We start from the raw sequence: 20,971 nt of genomic DNA, 5'->3' as shown, positions 1-20,971 counted from the left end.
GGGTTGGTCCTTTGGTATCAGCTGATGCCCTAGGTGGCAGGGCCAAGATGATTCTGGGCAATTGTGTGAAGGTCCAAGCTGGAACTATCTGCAGTACTGTCCTCAAATCAGCCATCATGGATAGAAGCATAGTAATGGGGAGCTCAATTTGAGCCCTGCAGCACCTGTTGTATAAAACCATTAAGTCTACAAAGGAATGACTATGGATAATAACAACACATTGAGGTGCTTGCTGGGAATGTTCCTTGTTGAAATCATCTGTTGAAAATAACATAGTTGCTCCCATAATGTTCTGTTCCAGAACAGAACATTATGGGAGCAAACCTGTTCCCATAATGTTCTTTTGGTCCCCACCAAAAAAAGATATTTTGGGATATTTCCCCCTGTGAATGGTCATAAAGAGCTCCACTCCCTTCTAAAGGTCCTGTTTTTTTGTAGACATAAGCTTGAAACCTTCATCCAGTATGGAGCGCCTGTTGCGTCTAAGCCTTTTCTGCCTCTGAAGATAAACAATAACACCCAGAAGGACAACGGTGATGAAGAATAGCACAATCCCAGTGACTGCAAGAATAATAATTGTGGCTTCTACTTGCCCAGGCACCAGTTCTGAGCCAAACAAAAGGATGTGATGGGGAAAGTCTTTCTCTTCAGGAGACTTCTCTGGGAAACAAATGAACAATGGAAAAGTCACATTTTAGAAAAAGCAAACAAAGCAGTTTAGGTAACTTAATTCTTGAGGGGAACAACAATAGCAAAAACAACACCCTGCTCTTCTTTCAGTGTAAGAGTTTGGTTATTTTTTAAAAGGTGAATAAATTCTCCCAATATTGTACAATGTCAGATGCAGGTGAGGGATCACATGTTAACCCTGGTTCAAAAAATAGAAATAAAAATCTGGGTCAGGGATACAACTAGACTAGAAATCTCCTCCATTATATGCTGGCTGGCTACATGTTTAAGCTGGAGGAGAACATCCAAGCTTTTCTTAGAAGCTGTGCCATCCCAACAAATGACAAGATAGCTTGAAGTATCTGAAGACATTTCCCTGTTAGTACCATCTTTTGCCAGCACATCATGGCCTGACTTTTATAATGTCGGTTATTATGTGCTTGCAATGTGGATGAGTCTGGTTTTCTGCATGTAATACCTAAATTATATCCATTCCTACCTAAGTAACTCATATAAGACTGATAGCGATGGTGGACTTATCCTGCGCTAGCGCAGAATTTTGGCAGGGGAGTCATTGCTGCAAGACAGCAAGGCCAAATTAGATTCTCAAGACCACAATGTTCATGATCCAAGACAACTACCTTGATCAATATTGCTATTTGAATCCATGCTGAGCTCTCTCACGAGCCAAGTGGCATATTTACAAAGGTGGAATGAGGCATGCAACCGAGCAACACACATTTTGACCACAACATGTTGTTTTTATATTTCTGATGGTTTTAAATTTTATATACTTTTAAATGTCCACTGTTTTTAACTTTTGTAAACTGCCAAGAGACCTTCGGCTATGGGGCGGTATATAAATTTAATAAATAAACAGAATTCCAGCTTCTGCATGGGCCAAAGTGTTCACACAACTACTTCAGCTTGTCCTAAATGGCTACCACTACATGCAGAAGAAGATCTCTGAATAGCTTGGCAGGTACTCTAATGGTCTCAACTACCTCTAGGTATAACTACAGGCAGTTCCGAAAGTGATGGAACTCCCCGTGTCAGCGCAGATACAACACTGACTATAAACCACAGTTTGACATCAGAAGCCATCCCGGGAGGCAGCTGTTTGCTCCCTCTTCCTCCTCCTCCTCCTCCACCTTCCCCGTGTTGGCCCAAACTATGGTTTAGTATTGTGTCATATGAATTCACATCATTTCCTCATATTAAATACAAAAACCTGTATAACTGAAAAAGGCTCTGGGGATCAATTAGTCAGCAGAATTAGCTGCTACATAAAAACAGATCTGAGCATTTTTCAGAGATGAATTGTTTCAGTTAATACCGTGCCATGAGGAATATGTGAAAACCTCCATTAATGTGGGAGATGCACACACAGCTTTATCAGATATGGGCCTCATTGACAGGCAGCTTGCTGCAACAAACATTGTTCTCCTGTGAAGGAAACCCATCTGCCTTTGCTGAACAGAAAAAGACGTCCATGTGGCTGTACCTATTTCTCACATGTGCAGTGTTGGACTCTAATAAAAAGGGTCTCTAAATGAGTGATTTATAGCATGCTCATGGCTGGACACTCCTGGAAGTTTGCAGGTCAATTTCATGATGTCATAAACAAACAGGTTGTCTCCTGCCCATTCCCCCAGCAATCCTGTTTTATTTTAACACAGATTAAATCCACTATTTATTTATGATAGGTTTTATTCTACCACTAGATGGCACTGTTTTACTGCAGAACACAATTGGGGTGCTTAGCACTCAACCACAAAAACTCACATTTGAAGTGAAAGATAAACAAACATTTTTATAGATGTCTACTGTGGGTGATATTTACATCAATCCTTCATATGCTGTTTGAGAATACTATTATATAATGTTTATAATCTATATGTTCTTCTTGCTGATACACAACCTTTAACACATAAAATTAAATCCAACAAGGCAGAAGCCTCCAATGTGTAGGTAAATAAATAATAAAAAAAAACCAAACAAGAATAATATACAGTGTATCAGCAATTAAATAACAATAACAGCATTTTACAGAACAGCATGTGGATTTTTTTTTAAAGTACAATATTGTACCACCCAACAAATTCAATGTTCTAGGCATCTAGGTAAAAAAACAAATGTCCAGTACAGCGCCTGTTTTGAAATATCTTCATCAGTTGGACACAATAGGACAATAAAACCTATCACTAAAGTACTAGTAAAAGTCATATAGATTATCATCCACTAAGTACAATAAAAAAGATCAGAATACATTAGCCTCACCACCTTATTCACAGAAGGAGCCGTGGCTGTATGTTTGGGGTGAAGCCCTCCCAACGACAATATCTATATAAGGATATAATAGAAATTGTAAGGTATCCAGAAAATAAACTAATTATATAGTGCTATACACAATGCTACTTGAGCTTACCACCTTGCAGTTCTCATGTGTAGATCAGCCAAATAATGCTCTCAACTGCTTAGAAAAGCTTAACGAGCTCTCTGCTCATATATACTGTGGATAATATGGCTTAATTGGTTAATGATCGCCTCTATGGTAGAAATGCTGCTAGGCTAGCATTAAGCCCAAACGGTTGAACACAATCAAGTCAATGAATCCATTCAGCTTCCTTTTGAAACAGCTCTTTATTAAGGTTACGGTGGTCATACTGATGTGGAAAAATCCTGTCAATAACTAGGAACCATCATCATATTGATGTTGGTGCTCCATAAAATGTTGGACCAATGGCACCTCTGGTATCTTATTCCTGAGTTTGGAACGATGTTCAATTGTTTGAGTGCGTACACTCCGCATAGTTTTGCCCACATAAATAAGGGGGCATGGACAGATAATAATCTAAAATTGTTACATTATTCTGTGGAACAATTGGAAAAATACCATAGATCAAAAGTTCGATTCTCCGTAGGATGACGAAACATCTTAGTTTGTAACACCAAACTGCAAACCGAGCAACCCCCACATCTATAATTACCTTTAATGTTATGAATGGGTTTTTTTGGAGGGACAATATCTGAACGTATGAGATAATCTCGGAGGTTCTTTGTCCTTTTCCAGCCTATCTGTGGTGGGTCAGCACATTCCGGGAAGTGGCTGATAATATGCCAGTGCCGTTGGATAGTTTTCATGATGACATGTGCCGATAGCGAATACTCAAAGGTGCACGTGAGTCACTAGTTGGTCGAGTAGATCTAGTTAGTAAGGTGGACCTAGAGACAGCATTCACATGTTGTTCAGCCTTGGTGATCACAGCGTTAGGGTAACCCCTGCCTGCTAATGATCAATGGAATCTAAATTTCTGATCAAGAAAATTGGAATGATCCATTGAAATACGTTTAAAGCGAAAAAGTTGGCCAACCGGAAGATTATTACGCAAATGTAGGAGCTGGAAAGAGGAAAAATGGAGAAGGGAGTTCTTGTCCATGGGTTTAATGAAAGTCCTGAAGCATAACTGATTGATTTTACAGTATGCAATCATGTGAAAAAGGTATAGAACTGCTGTCGCTCTGAGAAGTGAATTTAATATGATCATGGAGATTGTTGAGCCAGGATTCCTCAAGGGAAAGCCTCAAGGGAATCCGGATTTTTGTAGATCAAAAAAATATCATCTATAAAGTGCTTGTAGACGATTAACTCTTTGTAGAAAGGGTTTACTAGGGGATGGCAGATATATGATTCCTCCATATTGGCCATAAATAAATTTGCAATGCTCGGTGCAAAAGGACAGCCCTTGACCTGGAAAAAATAATAATCAGAGAACCTAAAATAGTTTTTTTTCTAAAATAATATCAATTAATTGTAACAAAAAAATGAGTAGGTGGAACCAGATTGCTACGCTTGTTAAGGTATGCTTCAGCAACAGAGCGGGCCTCATCATTTGTGACCAATAAGGATGGGGGTGGAACATATAGATCCTCAATCTTATTGATGCAATCCGGCGCATCTCTTACGTATGAAGATATAGTTGATACAAAGGGTTGTAGGAATTAGTCGACTTATTGTGAAAGCGGTTCGAGAATCTAATTGGACCCCGACACTATGGGGTGTCCTGGAGGAGGAAAATTTGGTTTGTGAATTTTTGGAAGAATATAGAAAACAGGGACACAAGGGAACGGGTTCTGTAAAAACTCAGCTGTTTTATCATCGATACAGCCCGCAAGGGCAGCCTCTTCAACAACCGTTTTGAAAATAAAAGCAATATGTTTCGTGGGATCAGCTCTAATTGGTACATAACAGGTAGTATCCCTTATCTGTTTGTAAATTTCATCTAAATCATCACCTGACAATTTAGTATTACTATAGCGCCCCCGTTATCAGCTTCCTTTATGATGATCGAAGGGTCATTGGCGATATGATGTAGAATATCGTATTGGAAAGATTATGCCACGTCCTGGGCGGGTTTCATGCCAACAAACCTAAGTCTTTAAGGACTAGTCTTTTAAAAACTTGGATGTTAGGATTATAGGAAACCGGCACATAATTCAAGCAAGGGTGAAAGGAATGTTGTATGTCAGGGTTGTCACTGCTGAACTGCTCGAGTCTGATGAGACGTACAAGTCGAAAAAGGTCAACTCTTGTCCAAAAAGCGTTATATCTTGGAGTAGGCACAAAATTCAAGCCCAGGTTCAGAATCCGTCTTTTCTCTTGTGTTAATGACCGATCAGAAAGGTTAACGACTATGTCCTATTGCACCCCCTGCGTTGGGGGCGGAATGAGGAAAAATGATCCCTCCTGGTACATGTAGATCTATTTCTTAAAATTCTAGAAGGACCCTCATCACCAGAGGTGCCGGTTGACTCATCAGTTGTATCCAGGCTATCCACATCATTAACCAAGTAAGCCATATTATCCACAGTATATATGAATAGGGAGCTCGTTAAGCTTTTCTAAGCAGTTGAGAGCATTATTTGGCTGATCTACACATGAGAACTGCAAGGTGGTAAGCTCAAGTAGCATTGTGTATAGCACTATATAATTAGTTTATTTTCTGGATACCTTACAATTTCTATTATATCCTTATATAGATATTGTCTTTGGGAGGGCTTCACCCCAAACATACAGCCACGGCTCCTTCTGTGAATAAGGTGGTGAGGCTAATGTATTCTGATCTTTTTTATTGTACTTAGTGGATGATAATCTATATGACTTTTACTAGTACTTTAGTGATAAGTTTTATTGTCCTACAGCGTCCAATTGATTAAGTTATTTTGAAACGGGCACTGTACCGGACACCTGTTTTTTACCTAGATTTGTTGGGTGGTACAATATTGTACTTAAAAAAAAATTCCCACATGCTGTTCTGTAAAATGCTGTTATTGTTATTTAATTGCTGATACATTGTATATTATTTGGATTTTTTTTATTTACCTACACATCGGAGGCTTCTGCCCTGTTGGATTTATTTTTATGTGTTAAAGGTTGCGTATCAGCAAGAAGAACATATCTTCTTGTATGCCTGATTATGAACATTATATAATAGTATTCTCAAACAGCATATGTAGGATTGATGTAAATATCATCCACATTAGAAACATATAAAAATGTTTGTTTATCTTTCACTTCAAATGTGAGTTTTTGTGGTTGAGTGTGTTCTGTTCCCCAATTGTGTTCTGTTAGTACAACCACAGCCTTCGGTTTATTGTACATTGCTGTTTTACTGCAGCCTATTTTTTTCAATCACATTCCCTTTCCAATTAAAAATTACATGGTCGCTGTCCGAAGGAGCCAGTTTTGAACACATAAAGATCTACGATGGGGTTGTGGTAAGAAAGTGATGGTTTGTTTTTCCACCAAAGTGAAAAACCACTAGAATGTAACATATATGATCCATTTAGAATTTTATTTTGAGGCTCTCATTTCCTGCATGTAGCGTATCAAATGAAGTCTCTAGTTCTTTTGGCCTGCCACAAGCCCCAGCCAACGCAGACCATGATCAGGGATTGTAGGGCACAAGGTTACCTATACCTGCTCTAGACTATGCCTCTACCCTTTAAGATTCCTGGTCTGATTATGTGTCTGTCCCTCTGAACAGCCAGTTCGGATATAATGCTGAAACATGGAAGGGGAAGCAGGCTCATGCATCCAGTGCTAAATTGAGCCTTGGATTTGAGTGCTCCCTCCTCAGACCCCTGCCAAATTGAAAGCATCTAAGTGCTGTTTGTCATTATGTCCTAACCAGGAGCTGTGGCAAATTTAAACTATGGCTTATTGGACCATAACAAGATCAGAAACTATGGTTTGTTTTGTTCTAATAACTATAGTCTAAACCAGCCTTCCCCAACCTTCCAGATGCTTAGTTAAAGGAAGCCAGATTCAAGCTGGACATCAGGAAAAACTTCCTGACTGTTAGAGCAGTACGACAATGGAATCAGTTACCTAGGGAGGTTGTGGGCTTTCCCACACTAGAGGCCTTCAAGAGGCAGCTGGACAAGCATCTGTCACGGATGCTTTAGGGTGGATTCCTGCATTGAGCAGGGGGTTGGACTCGATGGCCTTGTAGGCCCCTTCCAACTCTGCTATTCTATGATTCTATGATTCTATGACTACAACTTCCAGCATTTCTGCCCTTTGTCTATGCTAGCAGGAGTTGAGGGTAGGAGGTTGGGGAAGGCTGATCTAAACAAACCATAGCTCCTACTTTGGATGTAATGGCAAACCACGGTTAATTTAAACTTGGAAGTGATGATGCCAATCCACTCCTCTGGGACGCCAAAGCTGGAGAGGGGAGTGTTTAAGCCCAAGGCACTAAACTGTAGTTTGTCCCTGCAGCCAAACTGGGCCTAAAGGGATAATCAGATGAGCGTTTTATAGCACGCTCATTACTGGGCACTCATGGATTTTCGTGGGTCCTATTACCATCCACTTTCCATGTGTGTCCCGCTCTTTCTGGCCTTCTTCGCATGACAAAAAAGGACCCCAATAACTTCTATTTATTTTTAGAAACAGAATTTGCCACAATCTCCTGCTGTGTAGAGAAGTGGCATGATAAAAACAGCCAATGAATGGGCGACATGGTCGTTTACTTCCTCTTTCTTGTACATTGAGAAAGAAGTAGTATTGTGTGACAGAAGAGGGGGAGGAGAAGCGACGGTAGGGAACCATGATTTCCCCCATATGATGAAGCTCAATGTCTGTTTGCATGAAGCTTGAACACTAAGAGGGTTGGCCAGGAACTGCTATTCCTAGGTGAAAAATGGGGTGTTACAACATTCCATAGGATGTTACATTTGCACCAATGCTGTCATGTTTCCTGGAGTGTAAAAGTTTGGTCAGAGAACAAAACATAGTCAATCCAGTCCAAGGTTGTATTGGAGCGTTCCACCAGTAGGATGAGAAACAGAGGCATCGTCAAAGTCCTATCCCAAAGTCAGGAGCCGGAAGGCCATGGAGCTAAACGTCAGGGATGTTCAAGAGAGTTGTTGAGGAGTGAGCTGAGAGTCTGGTAATCAGGGTGTTACCAAGGAAGATCACCCACCTTGAGAGTGGGTCCCGGTTGCCTCTTGGTGTCTGTGAAGTTCTTATATGCCTGTTTAGCTAGGTCCAGTTGCTCCCGCAGCAGGGACTGAGTAGCCTACAGTTCCTGCAGAAGCTGATCAGCAGCCAGAATGGGCAACTGTTGTGTGAGGGCCAGGAACAGATGTGGGTGCTACCCATAGTTTGTGAAGAATGGGGTCTCCAGCTGTTGTAGTAGCCTGTGGCCTACCATGCCAGGCTGGTGTGTTCATTAGAATCAAATCATTGGGAAGGCACATGGGCCTTGTTGCTGAGGGGTTTTGTTCAGCCATCCTTGGGCAGAATGATTAGTCAAGCAGCCAGCTGGTTCCGTTATCAGGCTTTGCCGAGGCAGCTGGTACTCTAAGGCCATTCATCATGAGAACGTGTTTTGCAGCTGAAGGTGGGAATCTTCTCTCCTCATGGGGGAGGGGAAATCTGGAGAACTTGCTGCTTGTGGATTGGTGGAGCTAGTTAGCCTTTTCTAGTTTATGGTCTCTGTTCATTTGGGGAAGGGTCATGCTGCTCAGGACCCTGAAGGCTGGCGAAGGGACCCCTGTGCTGTCAGGTATTAAGTAGCCAGGAATTGTTCATAGAATCATAGAATGGTAGAGTTGGAAGGGGCCTATAAGGCCATTGAGTCCATCCCCATGTTGGGGGTTGTTTTTCTTTGGGTTGCTGAGTCAACGGCTTACCGTCGTATTGTTTTTATTGCTCTTTTAAAGCTGTTTTATTGCTGTTGTGGGCTTTTAGTTTCATTGTAACTTTTAGACTGTTTTCCCGTCTCCTGTCTCTTGTTAATTGTTTGTGACCTCAGGGCCTTAAACTGATTTAATAAATTTCCTGGAGCCTTTGTGAAGTGTGGTTATTTTCAGGTGTATTGGTCCCAGTACCAGTGTTCGGTAACCGGTAGGAAGGGGGTGGCTGGGTTGGGAACTTTGGCCCAGGCCTACCTTGCAAGCTTTGTGCCTCCTTCACAAGAGCCACTCATGATGATACAGGAGCCCATCCCATATGGCATATGATGAGTACACAGCAGCATCCTGTGTACTCAGTTCCTGGCAGCGAGCTTGTACAAAGGCATGCCCAGCTTTGGTACTCTTGAAGCTGCTCCATCAAGGTCAGAGGAACTTCCATGGCTGCGAACTGTTCAGGACAAAGCACGGTTCCTCGTCCTTTGAGGATGCATATTTGGGCTTTCTGCCAATTCTGGGAGTACGGACTGTTAAACCAGGCAAACAACAGGGAACGCTGCATCTGTCTCTGCTTTAACTTGCGGGGTGTCTGCAAGTGCTCTAGGTTGTGGTGGTCGGTCCAAACTTAAACAGGGTGGGCGGCCCCTTCCAACAGATGCTGCCAGGTCTCCAACACCACCTTGATTGCCAGGAGCTCCTTGTCCCAGATTGTGTAATTTTGTTCGGCGGGCATCAGTTTCCTGGAAAGTTAAGCACATGTCAGGAGGTGGCTGCCTATAGCCACACGAGAGGCATCTGTCTCCACAACGAACGGAGTGTGTGTGTGTGTCTGGGTGCTGCAGGATGGGTTCTAACACAAAGAGGGCTTTTAGCCACTGGAAGGTGTTGAGATCCTGGAACAGGATTCAGATTTTTTCTTTTTCCATATTTCTGGACTGATCTGCAAAACCTGGATAAAAGTCTTGAGTCAGCAAGAGACAATTACTGGAAAGGTCAAATTTGCAGATGTGCTTAATTGTATAATTGGACTGTGACATAGTGTGAAGTTTTCTATGAGTGCCAATTATGTGTTGCATCAGTTGTACAGTAAAGTGTATATAAGGAGTGTTTGATATCTCTGTAACCAGCTTAAATAATCACTCTGTTCCTGTGAAGACTGCTGTCTGATGTATCTCTATCTGATCATGTGTGAGTATTTTTGTACATTGTTTATGCCATAATGAACTGCCAATAAAGTATTTATTTTTGTACACTACAAACCTAAATTCTCTGCCTTACAATTTATTGAGTCTTCTACTAGTTACATAGCTAAGACCGTTGTTACTCTGCTATCACTGATAGTCCAGTGATAAAAACGCGTCAGAAGGCGCATCAGAACCCCCATGAAACAGAGTCTTGCCACAGAGCAAGTCAGTAAACGGGGCCGTGATTTTTGCAAACTTTGGTATGAACCGGTGGTAGTAGTTGGCAAACCCAGAAACTGCTGGGCGGTTTGGCTGTTTTCTGGCCATGCGGGTCTTGCCCCCTTGGCAGGTCAGTTTCTGGCAAAGTGCCCAGCATTGCCACAATATAAGCAGAGTCCCTGTCAGTGAAGGCATTCCTTTTCTTCAGGTGTCAGTCGAGGCTGGGTTCCCCCCAACTACATGGGTTCTTCAGCAGGACCTGTGGTAGGAGCCCAGGCCCCACGATTCTGGGCAGACCTGCCTTTCGGCCTGCTCTGGGACCCGGTGCCCATCGGGCTTGGTGACGAGCTTCCAAATGGCCATCTATGTGTAGACATCATTGCATCAAGTCCTGCAAGGGTGGGTGTGTCAATCCAGGCCAGCTCATCAAGAATATCATCTGCCAGTCCCCCCCAAAACTGGTCCATCAAGGCAGAATCATTCCAGGTCAGATCTAGAGGCAGCAAGCAAAAAGCAGTGGCGTAATTGGCTATGAAACCCCTTCCCTGGCAATGGTGCTGGATCCAATGATTGATCATCTCTGCCTTCTGCGGGTCCTCCCAAACATTCTGCATGGCCCCCAGAAAGCCTGCAAAATTCACTAGGAGTGGGCTACCCTGGAGGAGAGATGGCGTGGCCCATTTGGCAGCGGGGCCCATCAGATGGCTGATCAGGAAAGTCACCTTCACTTGGTTCATGGGGAAATCTTCAGGCTGCAGCGGCATGTACAGTTGGCTTTGCACCACAAAAGCAGGAAATTGGTCAAGTGTTCCATCAAATTTCTCAGGAGGGGCCACTGGGCACTTATACTTTGGAAGTGGCAGGGTTGCTTGCATTTGACCTAGCTGGGCCTGTAACGCAGTAGCCAGCTGAGCTGCTCGTCCTGAAGAACATGGTCACCCTGGCCTGCAGCCTCCATGGATGCCAATGGGTGATAGCTGAAGACAATACTGTCATGTGTAAAAGCCTGGTCAGAGACCAAAATGCAGTCAATGCAGTCCAAGGTTGTATCAGAGAGTTCCACCAGTGGGATGAGGAACAAAGGCATTGTCAAAGTCCAATCCAAAAGTCACGAGCCAGAAGGTTGTAGAACCAAATGTCAAGCCGGTCAGGGTTGTCCAAGAGGGTGTCGTCCAGGAGTGAGCTGAGGGTCTGGTAGTCAGGGTGTCACCAAGGAAATGTGCCAGGAAGCCGAGGAACTGACAGTTTTTCTTCAGCACCATGTGAGTGGGGTGAGGTGGTTTTATAGCCAGCCGTTAATCAGGCTCAGTGGCCTCATTAGAGCCAGGTGAAGTAATTAAACACCCTGCATGCTGTGATCAAGTTCTGCCTTTCTTCTGCTCCAGCCACTTGCTCTCCCTTTGCTGCATAGGATTTATTATGTCCCGCTCTGCCTCCAGCAGCTGTGGAATTCCAGAAATGCTGGAGGTGCCAGGCTGCTCTTCTGGCTCCTGTAACTGTGTCCCATGAATCTTCCATCTCTCCACATAGTTCTGGCTGTGGCATCATTAACTGGCTGTTTCCCCCCACCTTCGAGGAGGAATCCCCCTCAAAGTGAGGCATGACAAATGCCAGCTGTAGTTAATGTTAACCATCTTATCAAGAGTTTGAACTGGGTTTTGAAACCATAGTTAACTAGAAGGGAATCTTGCTAGCATCAGCCATAGCTGGTATCACTTCAGAGGTATCAGAAAATCATGGTTGAAGACGACAAGGGAACTTTCACTTGATAAGGGAGAAGACTTGCAAACCATGATTTGCAGACAGCCATCAGTGTGTCTGCGCTGGACCATGGGGTGAATATCAGGAACATTGTAAGAATAAGGATGGACAAAAGGGGCACCTTACTGGAATTCAAATCAGAAATATCCTTAGGAATATGAGCCCGTGCTGTAATGAAAGCCATACCTTCAATGGAATTGTTTTTCACACGCACTAAATCTGAAAATAAATAAATTACATAGTTTTAGTATCAAGTTATTGGGCAACACCACAGAAGAACCTCTTGGTACCCCAAATCCTCACAGGAGATCCATGTGTGGAAGGTAGTGGGGTGATGCAGGTGCACACCTGGATGCTCCTTGGGATCAGCCTCTCATGCAGCCCCCAATGTGTTTTGGGGGATGAAGACGAGGCTGCACATCCCCTGTCTAGGACCCCCTTATGTATTTTATCATTTGTTGTTGTTCCCCAAAATATTATTATTATTATTATTATTATTATTATTATTATTATTATTATTATTATTATTGTGTGTGATTGGGTCAGAGATTTTCCTGGGATGCTACTGAAAAGTGCAGAAGAGCCCTGCTAGAAGCATTTAGTGGTGTGGTGGGCACTGGCTCCCTCTTGCTTCATTTTTTTTTTATGATAGTTTTTTATTTTCCAATCTTTAAACATACATCAATACAATAAAAAAAACCAATATAATACATAAATGTTGAATAACCTTAATAGCATATTTTCTAGTTTAATCTATTAACATAATCATACTTAACATAAAAGTGCACCCCCAACCCCGGGATCTATTCCTGTTTCCAAAATCTCATTGTTTCTTCTGGAGGTGGTTTCCCACTCCCCTTAGATAAAACAAATTCTATGAACTGTTTCCATATTCCCTTGAAATCAATCGTTTTTGTTATTCCTCTTCTCACTTTTATATTACATGTTAATTTATCATTAATAGCAATGTCCCATATCTCTTTATACCAATTTTCTATATGATAATCCCCTTGAACCTTCCAGTTCCTAGATATCATTAACCTTGCTGCTGTCAGCAAATTCATTATCACTTCTTTTGTCTCTTTATTACAATTTAATTCTCCATATAATGATAACAATGCCACTATAGGTGTCTCCTTCAATCTCCATTCCTACAATTTCTTTTATTTCATTAAACACCATTTTCCACAATTTTTGAACAAATTCACATTCCCACCACATATGTAAATACGTTCCTTTCTTTTTGACACCCTCTCCAACAGTTTGCTGAGTTCATCTTATTTATTTTATTTAATCTCACCGGGATTAGATACCACCTCCATATAATCTTATAATAATTTTCTTTTATCCTCACAGACATATTTCTCAACACTCTTTGTTTCCATATTCCCTCCCAGGTCTGTTGCTCTATTTGTACCTTCAAGTCAGTTTCCCAGACCATCTTACCCATACTTTCTGTCTCCCCCTTCCCAAGTAGTATTCTATATATTTCACTTGTTAACCCTTTTATCATTTTATTTTCCCCTTTCTCCATTTCTTTTTTTAAGCTCCTCAAATTTCGTAGTCACTCTACACTCTCCATCCTTTATCCGTTTCTTCGTCCATTGTTCTATTTGAAAATAATTTAACCATGATAAATTTTTCTCTTTTAATCTCTCCCCTAATTCTTCTCGAGTATTCATCTTTCCTAGCCAATCTTTTAGCTTCATTACATTCCTCTCTATTAAAGTTTTCCCCAACTTGTCTTTTAAGTTTCCTGGAAAATTCTGCAACATTATCACTGGTGTTATTGGGGAAATACTTGGAAGTAAGTCCTTTTTATATACACGCCATATTTCCCAGTGATTTTTTAAAAGGGGGTTCTCTATTTCTTCCCCCCATTTTTTGAATATTCTCTGAAAAATATATTTTCTAGTTTCCATTCTTTATCTTCTCCCTTTCTATTCTCCAACCAACTTAAATCTCCTAATCCTATCATGCTTTCCAGTACATGTCTCAACCTATTAGCTATGTAATATAGTTTTAAATTTGGGAGTCCTAATCCTCCTTTTTTTGCAGTGTATACCACCTTTTTTATTTATTCTCGCTTTCCTATCACCATTGCAAAAATTATTTAAAATATTTTGCCAACTTTTTAATTCTTTTCCAGATATTCTTATTGGTAACATTCTAAATAAAAAAAAAACCTTTGGTAAAATCCTCATTTTTACTAAAGCTATTCTTCCAAACCAAGATAAATTTAGCCTTTTATATTTTTCTAATTTACCCATAACTTCTTTTTTCAAATTATTTAAATTTTCTTTTTCTAAATCCTCTAAGTTTTTTGTAATTTTGATTTCCAAATATTTAATTATTTCTTTAATTTTCATATTCTTCTCCTTACTTTCCCAATCTTTCCCTTCTTTTTTATTATAATTAAATAGCATCATTTCTGATTTTGTCCAATTTATTCTTAATCCCGTCATTTCCTCAAACTCCCTCAGATGATATTTTATTCTTTCCATTTTCTCCAATGGATTCTTAATTGTCAGCAATGTGTCATCTGCAAACATAGTTATTTTTATTTTTTTGTTGCATCCTACTCCCTCAATGTTGCCATCATCTCTTATCACGTTGCCCAATACTTCTATGACCAATACAAATAGGACCGGTGAGAGCGGGCATCCTTGTCTTGTTCCTTGGGCCAGTTGTATCTTTTCTGTAACTCCATCGTTTATCACTACTGAAGCTGAATTTTGCGATTATAATTGTTCAAATAAGCCTTTGAATCTATCTCCAAATCCCATCTTTTATATTATCGTCTTTAGTGCTAGCCAACTCACACAATCAAACGCTTTAAATATATCCAGAGCTATTATTCCTGCTTTCATCTTTGTCTTTTTTAATCTCATGTACTATATTTATAGCTCTTCCAACAAAATCGTGCATTTGTCTTCCCGCTATAAAACCACACTGATCATCCCCAATATAATTACTTATAAATGTGTTCATCCGCCTTGCCATTATAGCTGATAAAATTTTGGCATCCTGATTTATTAATGAAATAGGTCTGTAAGAGTCTGGGACTGTTAAGTCCTTATCCGGCTTTGGAATTAATATGATTAGTGATTGTTCCCACGATGGTGGTATCTTATCTCCTTCTTTCGGTACTAATATTTTTTTAAACGTTTTATAATACTCTGATCCCAATCCATCTATACCGGGGGATTTACCCCCTTTCAATTTATCTATAGCTTCTTCTATTTCACTTTGAGAAATATATCTTTCCATTAAATCCTTACCTTCCCCTATATAGCTCTCCATCTTTGTCTTCAGTGTGTCCTTTTCTTTATATAGTTCTTGATAAAATTCTTGAAAAATCTTTGTTTTCCCTTTCATAATACTGCATGGCTTTCCTAATTTGTCTTTAACTATCCCTATAAAATTCTTTGACTTTTCCTTTTGTGTGAGCCTCGCCAACACCTTTGAATTTTTATTACTATTCTCAAAATACTCTCCTTTCATGTAAATCAAATTCTTCTGTACTTCTTCTAAATTCCTATTTTCTAATTCTTTCTTTTTTGCTTGTAATTCTATCAGAATTTGTTTATTTCTACTTTGCAAATACTCTCTTTCAAGCTTAATTCCATCCTCTAAATTTCTCTGTATTTCTTCTTGTTGCCTCTTTAAATTACACGTTTCTCTAATACAAATCCCCTAGCCACTGCCTTCATTGTATCCCACACTACTGATGGGGGACATTCCCCATTCTCATTAATTTCCCATATTTCCAACAATTCTTTCCGCATTTTAATCTACCAATTTTCATATTTTAATATTCTGGTATTTAACTTCCAATGATGCGCTTCCTTATAGTCTCTTTTTACTTTAATATCCAAGCTAACCAATGCATGGTCAGTTATTTTAATTACCCCTAATAATGTGCTACAAACCTTTGTTACTAAGTCTTTTGAAACAAAAATATAATCTATCCTGGAGAAGGTTTTGTGAATTGGAGAATAATAAGTATATCCAGGTTCTCCCAGTCTTGTTAATGACCATGCATCAATAAAATCCTTTTCCTTTATCATTTTATTTAAAATTGTAATATTATTTCTCCTTTCATAGACAGTAGGGTTGGACCTGTCTAACCTATTATCCATAACCATATTAAAGTCTCCAGCCAATATAACATATCCTTTTTTAAATTTCTCCATTTCCCTAAATACTTCTTTGTAAAACTCTTTTTGTCTCTCATTAGGGGCATAAATATTAATTAAAGTATAATAATTGCCTTCCAGTTGCCCTTGTATTATAATATATCTCCCTTTCCCATCTTTTTTACTCTTCAATACATTAAATCCACTTTTCTTCGAAATAATTATAGCCACACCATTTTTTTTTGAGGTACCCATGGACTTTTCATACCACACTGACCACTTTAGGCGCAACTCATTTACACCTTCCTTAGCTTGATGTGTTTCCTGTAGAAAGATAAAATCGGCCCCTTCTTTGTTTAATAATTGTTCAATCCTCTTCCTTTTAACAACTGCCCCCAAACCTTTAACATTGAGTGTTGAGATTCATATCTTCTTATCCATAATGTTTTTGATTAATTTCTTGTAGATCCCTTGTGCACACCCACATTATTATCAAAATCAAAAAATTAAACTTACAACTAACAAATACAATTTTTATTCCCACCCCTCCCCTTCTCACCCTTAATCCCCCTCCCTGCCCTCCCCTTTCCCTCCCCTTTTCTTATCCCCGCTTTGCTCCTCCGTTGGTGAACCACCCCGGTCATGGCTATCAACCTTTAAGGGGGGAGATAGAGCCCACAGTTCTGATGCGGCAAGCCTCTTACTCATTATTTATTTTTATTATCTCCTTCCCTTTATTATTTTTTTTTGGTTTGTTTGTTTGTTTGTTTTCTAATTTATTAAACCTTTAAATCCCACTTGGGCCAGGACATTGCTCCTCTCCTCCTTCCGGCTGGGTTGACAGTTCTTCATCCATCCCTAGATTTCTCAGCAGGGCCATTCCCTGTTCCAGAGATGTTACTCTGTGCTTTCTTCCATCTCGCATAAATCTCAGGAACACCGGATAACCCCATGAATATGCAATCCCCTCCCTCTTAAGCTTTGCTATTACGGGTCATACGCTCCTTCTCCATTCCACGGTTTGCTGACAAAGATCATTGTAGATTTGAACTGGTGCTTCTTGAAACTTCAGCGTAGTTATTGACCTTAATTTTTTCATGAACTGCTCCTTTTTATAATAATTTGCAAATCTGACCAAGATATCTCTGGGCATAGCCCTTGATCTGTTTCCAGCCACTCTGTGAATTCTCTCAATATCCTGCTGTGTTAGATCCATATCTGCAGCCAGCTCCTTAAACCATCCCAGAATACTCATTCTCAAATTCTCTCCTTGCATCTCTGGGAGATTTTTTATCTGAAGATTTGATCTTCTTGATTGATCTTCCAAATGGATCAGCCTCAGTTCATGTTGATCAAATTTAATACTGTGCTGAGTTATTTGTTGTTGATTCACATCCACTTGATTTGATATTTGCTTGAGATCTGTTTTGGTCTCTTCCAACTCCTTCTCCACTTTTACTAATGATGCTTGGACCTGTTGTATTTTTTTAATAACTTCTTCTTTGTTCTTTCTCATTTCCTGAAACAATGCTTCATTATTACTTTTAATTAATTCCATCATCGTAGTATGAGATTCATCAGGTAATGATTTTGTCTCAGTGCCAACTTTGGCCGCCATTTCGTCGCTTTCCAGAAGATTTGTAGCCAAGCCGTTTGGATCTTGTACACTCCCACTCTCACCCCCTTCTTCGTCTTTTGTTAATCTGGCCGCAGATTTATCAGAGGGATGTGTTTTAGTCCTGGTCCAGATTGGTTTTGTTGTTTTTATTCTTTTTCGGCAGCAAGCTTCACGTCGCTCTTTCACAGTACAGTAGGCAGAGATCACGTCGCATCAGCACCCCCCCATGGGCCTTCACGACCCCTCCTTTGCCTCTGTATATAATTTTAGAGCGACTAATTTGTTTCCTCTGTGTCACTTAAGATAAAGATTGATTTAATTCCACTTAAAGTCTCTGCATTCCTTCAGAATAATTTATTATAGTTCCGTAGAAACCCCCCTTATGGAGTGGCAAAGTGAAACTAAAGCTTGTGATTTATTTCCGAGCTCTGCGGGGGACGTCTCTACTTTCCCAGATACACAGAGATTTCATAAGTCTTTTTGTAAAGTTTACTCACATATTATGCCGATCAAATGGAGATAAATGCGCTTCTAGGCTTAATCCATCAAGAGCTGAGAAGAAGCTCTACCGCTCCATTGAACTGTTAGGCTCCACCCCCCAGCTCCCTCTTGCTTCAGAGGACATTGACTCAGCCACTTCTCCCAGGGGCCGTAGTCCTGACGTGCTCCTTACAGTCAGGCAGGTGCATCTACTCTACTGCCTCATGTTCCCTGCCCTACCTTGGTTCCTTCATGCAGGCAGTGGCCATTTTCATCAGGCAGCAGGCTGGGCTAAGAGAGATGAGCCCTATTGAAAGTCTCCTTCCCTCTCCCCATTCCTTCCCCCCTTTTGTGCTACCTTTCTTTCTTTATTAAACTTATATACCGCTCCCATAGCCAGGGCTCTCTGGGTGGTTTACAGAAATTCTAAAATTGAGGTAAAAACAAGTATACAAAATTTAAAACTCTAAAACACAGAACATACACACATAAAGTATTAAAAACCGATTAAAAACTGTAAGCCTGTTAGACTGTAAGCCTGCAGGAAGGAGCTGTCATCTTTTACTGATTATATGTATGCCTTTTCCATGAGCCTTGTTGGCTGAGGAATTAGATAAAAATGCTTTAAATAAAAAGAAAGAAAGAAAGAAAGAAAGCTTTGCCCTGTTTCCTTGGCCCTAAGCTTCCTCCACCTATGTAGCTCCCCCATTCATACGTTTTCATAATTCCGGGGTCTTTATGCTAAAGGTGCTTCCACTTGGACAATGTTTACAGCTGATGCTGTGGCTTGTGCCATGGAGGGACTGCTGCGCCCCATTCTCAATGTCTGCTGTCACCTTACCTGGCCTGGGCAAGATTGTGAAAAGCGTCTCCATGCCAGCATGGATGTGGTCAGCCACGTGGCAGTGAAGCAGCCATGTGCCAGGGTTGCCAACCAGCATCTCCACCATTTCAAAGGTCCCAGGGAAGAGGTCCACCACATCTGCTCTGTAACTCTTGCCATTCTGCCACATGAGGGATGCAGAGAGAGAAAGCATTAGTTTGGAACAGTGCTATGTGCCTACAAGGCAAATGTTTAGCTCCTCGCCTCTACCAAGGAAAGCTGGATTTCTGGGCAAATGAAAATGAATTCTGCAACCTGTCAAAATTAGGCAGATAAGCAAAGCTTTTCTTGGCTTGGAAAAAAAAACTGCACTTTTACAGCTTTGCCTGATTTATTCTGCTTCTGCTAGTCCTGGGTAGGGTCAAGAAATTAGGCAGAACACTGGAGTCTCTCCACACACACCCACACCCCCACACACCACGCACAATAACTGGAAACCCCTCAATGGAAGAACACAGGTGTCTTGGGGTGTGTGTGTTAAAGCTCTTCTGCTCATTAATCATGTGGAAAAGCTTTGCTAACTGCATAGGCTAAAATTCAACAAGGTCGCACAGATGCTAGCTGGAGATGCTCACCCGGTATACAAACGTCTCAGCGTGGAAGTGAATCGTATGCACATCAATCTCCTGGCCCATTCCCATTAGATACCAGTTCACCCAGTCTCCTTCATACATCATCAGCCCAGGCAGGTTTGCATACAGCTTACCATTGATGGCTAAGAAAAGGCAAATGGTCAGTCTATTGAAAAGCACGGAATCCCCCATCCCCTTTTTCTTGAAGCATTCCAAAGTGCAGTGAGGGGGCAGTGGTGGACTTCCCATGTTTTTGAGGGCAGAAGGGCTGCCCCATCAGCAGTTATGGGACAAGCAAAAACTTCTACAGCAAATACCGTGAAGCAGAAAGCTTCACCAATTGATTTCTGCCTGTTATGCAGCTGTTAAATGTACACTGTGAAGATGATGGCAACCCACCTAGAGGCTAAAAGCCACAAATAATTATGAGATACCAATTTATCCCAATAATCTGCAGTTTCATCAATCTGATACCCATAGTGATACAGTCTCTGTTTCTTGATTGCAGCTGGTGGCAAGGAGCAGTTTTAGAGGAAGAATGACTGACGGGAAAGGGTTAAGCTTTCCCTTCCTTCCCAAACGTCTCTGATGCAAAGTGCCCCCTCCCAAGGGAGCTTTGCCACTGAGAAAAGGTCACTGGGGGTTTTCTAATGCAGCCATGTCTTTTGCCACAGGTAGATAAAGATGTCATGTAATTTCCATAGGGCAAGGTTGCATAATGACTCAGGATGGACCTCTCTAAGTTAAGTGCTTTGGTTTGAAAACAATTCTTTGAATGAAGGCATGAGGCTCAGTTCTACCACTGAGAATAATCAACTTCTAGTCCTGTAAGCTGGAAAGAGTGAGGGGAATGCTTCTTGTGCCAGATGTTGGCATGGCAGGCTGCTAAAGCAGGGGATTAACATCTGGACTGCAAGTCACATGTGGCTCCCGTTGCAGCCCCTACAAGTTGCTGAAACTCAGGGTGGTGGCAAACCAGCACCACCACCAATGGAACATTATGGAACATTACAATGGCAAAATATAGCTTGTTTTCAAGTTAAATTTGGCTATTGTAGCACTCTGTACTGATTTCCAATTTGCTGAAAACCACCAGCAAATTGGCAGCTTTTTTTTGCCACTGCTGCATTCCTCACGGCGCCAGTAAAAAGAGTGCAGACTGCAGGGGGAGGCAAAATCCCCCTAGACCACCTGAAGTCACCCACCCCTATGCTGAAGGTACAGGAGCAAAGCCAGTAACAAAG

The 20,971-nt window shown here is 41.1% G+C and overlaps 1 protein-coding gene across 1 annotated transcript in view; it reads right to left on the bottom strand.

Moving 5' to 3' along the window:
• Window positions 1–355: 355 nt before the first annotated feature.
• HEPH (hephaestin) overlaps window positions 356–20,971 on the bottom strand; it is an 82,429-nt gene continuing 61,813 nt past the window's right edge. Inside the window, exons 17-20 of the mRNA XM_063142119.1 lie at window positions 19,731–19,870; window positions 19,114–19,276; window positions 11,124–11,164; window positions 356–655 (exon numbers count right to left, since the gene is read on the bottom strand). Coding sequence (XP_062998189.1) covers window positions 416–655; window positions 11,124–11,164; window positions 19,114–19,276; window positions 19,731–19,870 — 584 coding nt within the window. The 3' untranslated portion in view covers window positions 356–415. The remainder of the gene's footprint in view (window positions 656–11,123; window positions 11,165–19,113; window positions 19,277–19,730; window positions 19,871–20,971) is intronic.

Source organism: Elgaria multicarinata, chromosome 15, assembly GCF_023053635.1.
Source record: "Elgaria multicarinata webbii isolate HBS135686 ecotype San Diego chromosome 15, rElgMul1.1.pri, whole genome shotgun sequence".
Classification (NCBI taxonomy): domain Eukaryota; kingdom Metazoa; phylum Chordata; class Lepidosauria; order Squamata; family Anguidae; genus Elgaria; species Elgaria multicarinata.
Note: the sequence above shows the minus strand (reverse complement) of the source record. Positions and strands in the feature narration are given on the sequence as shown.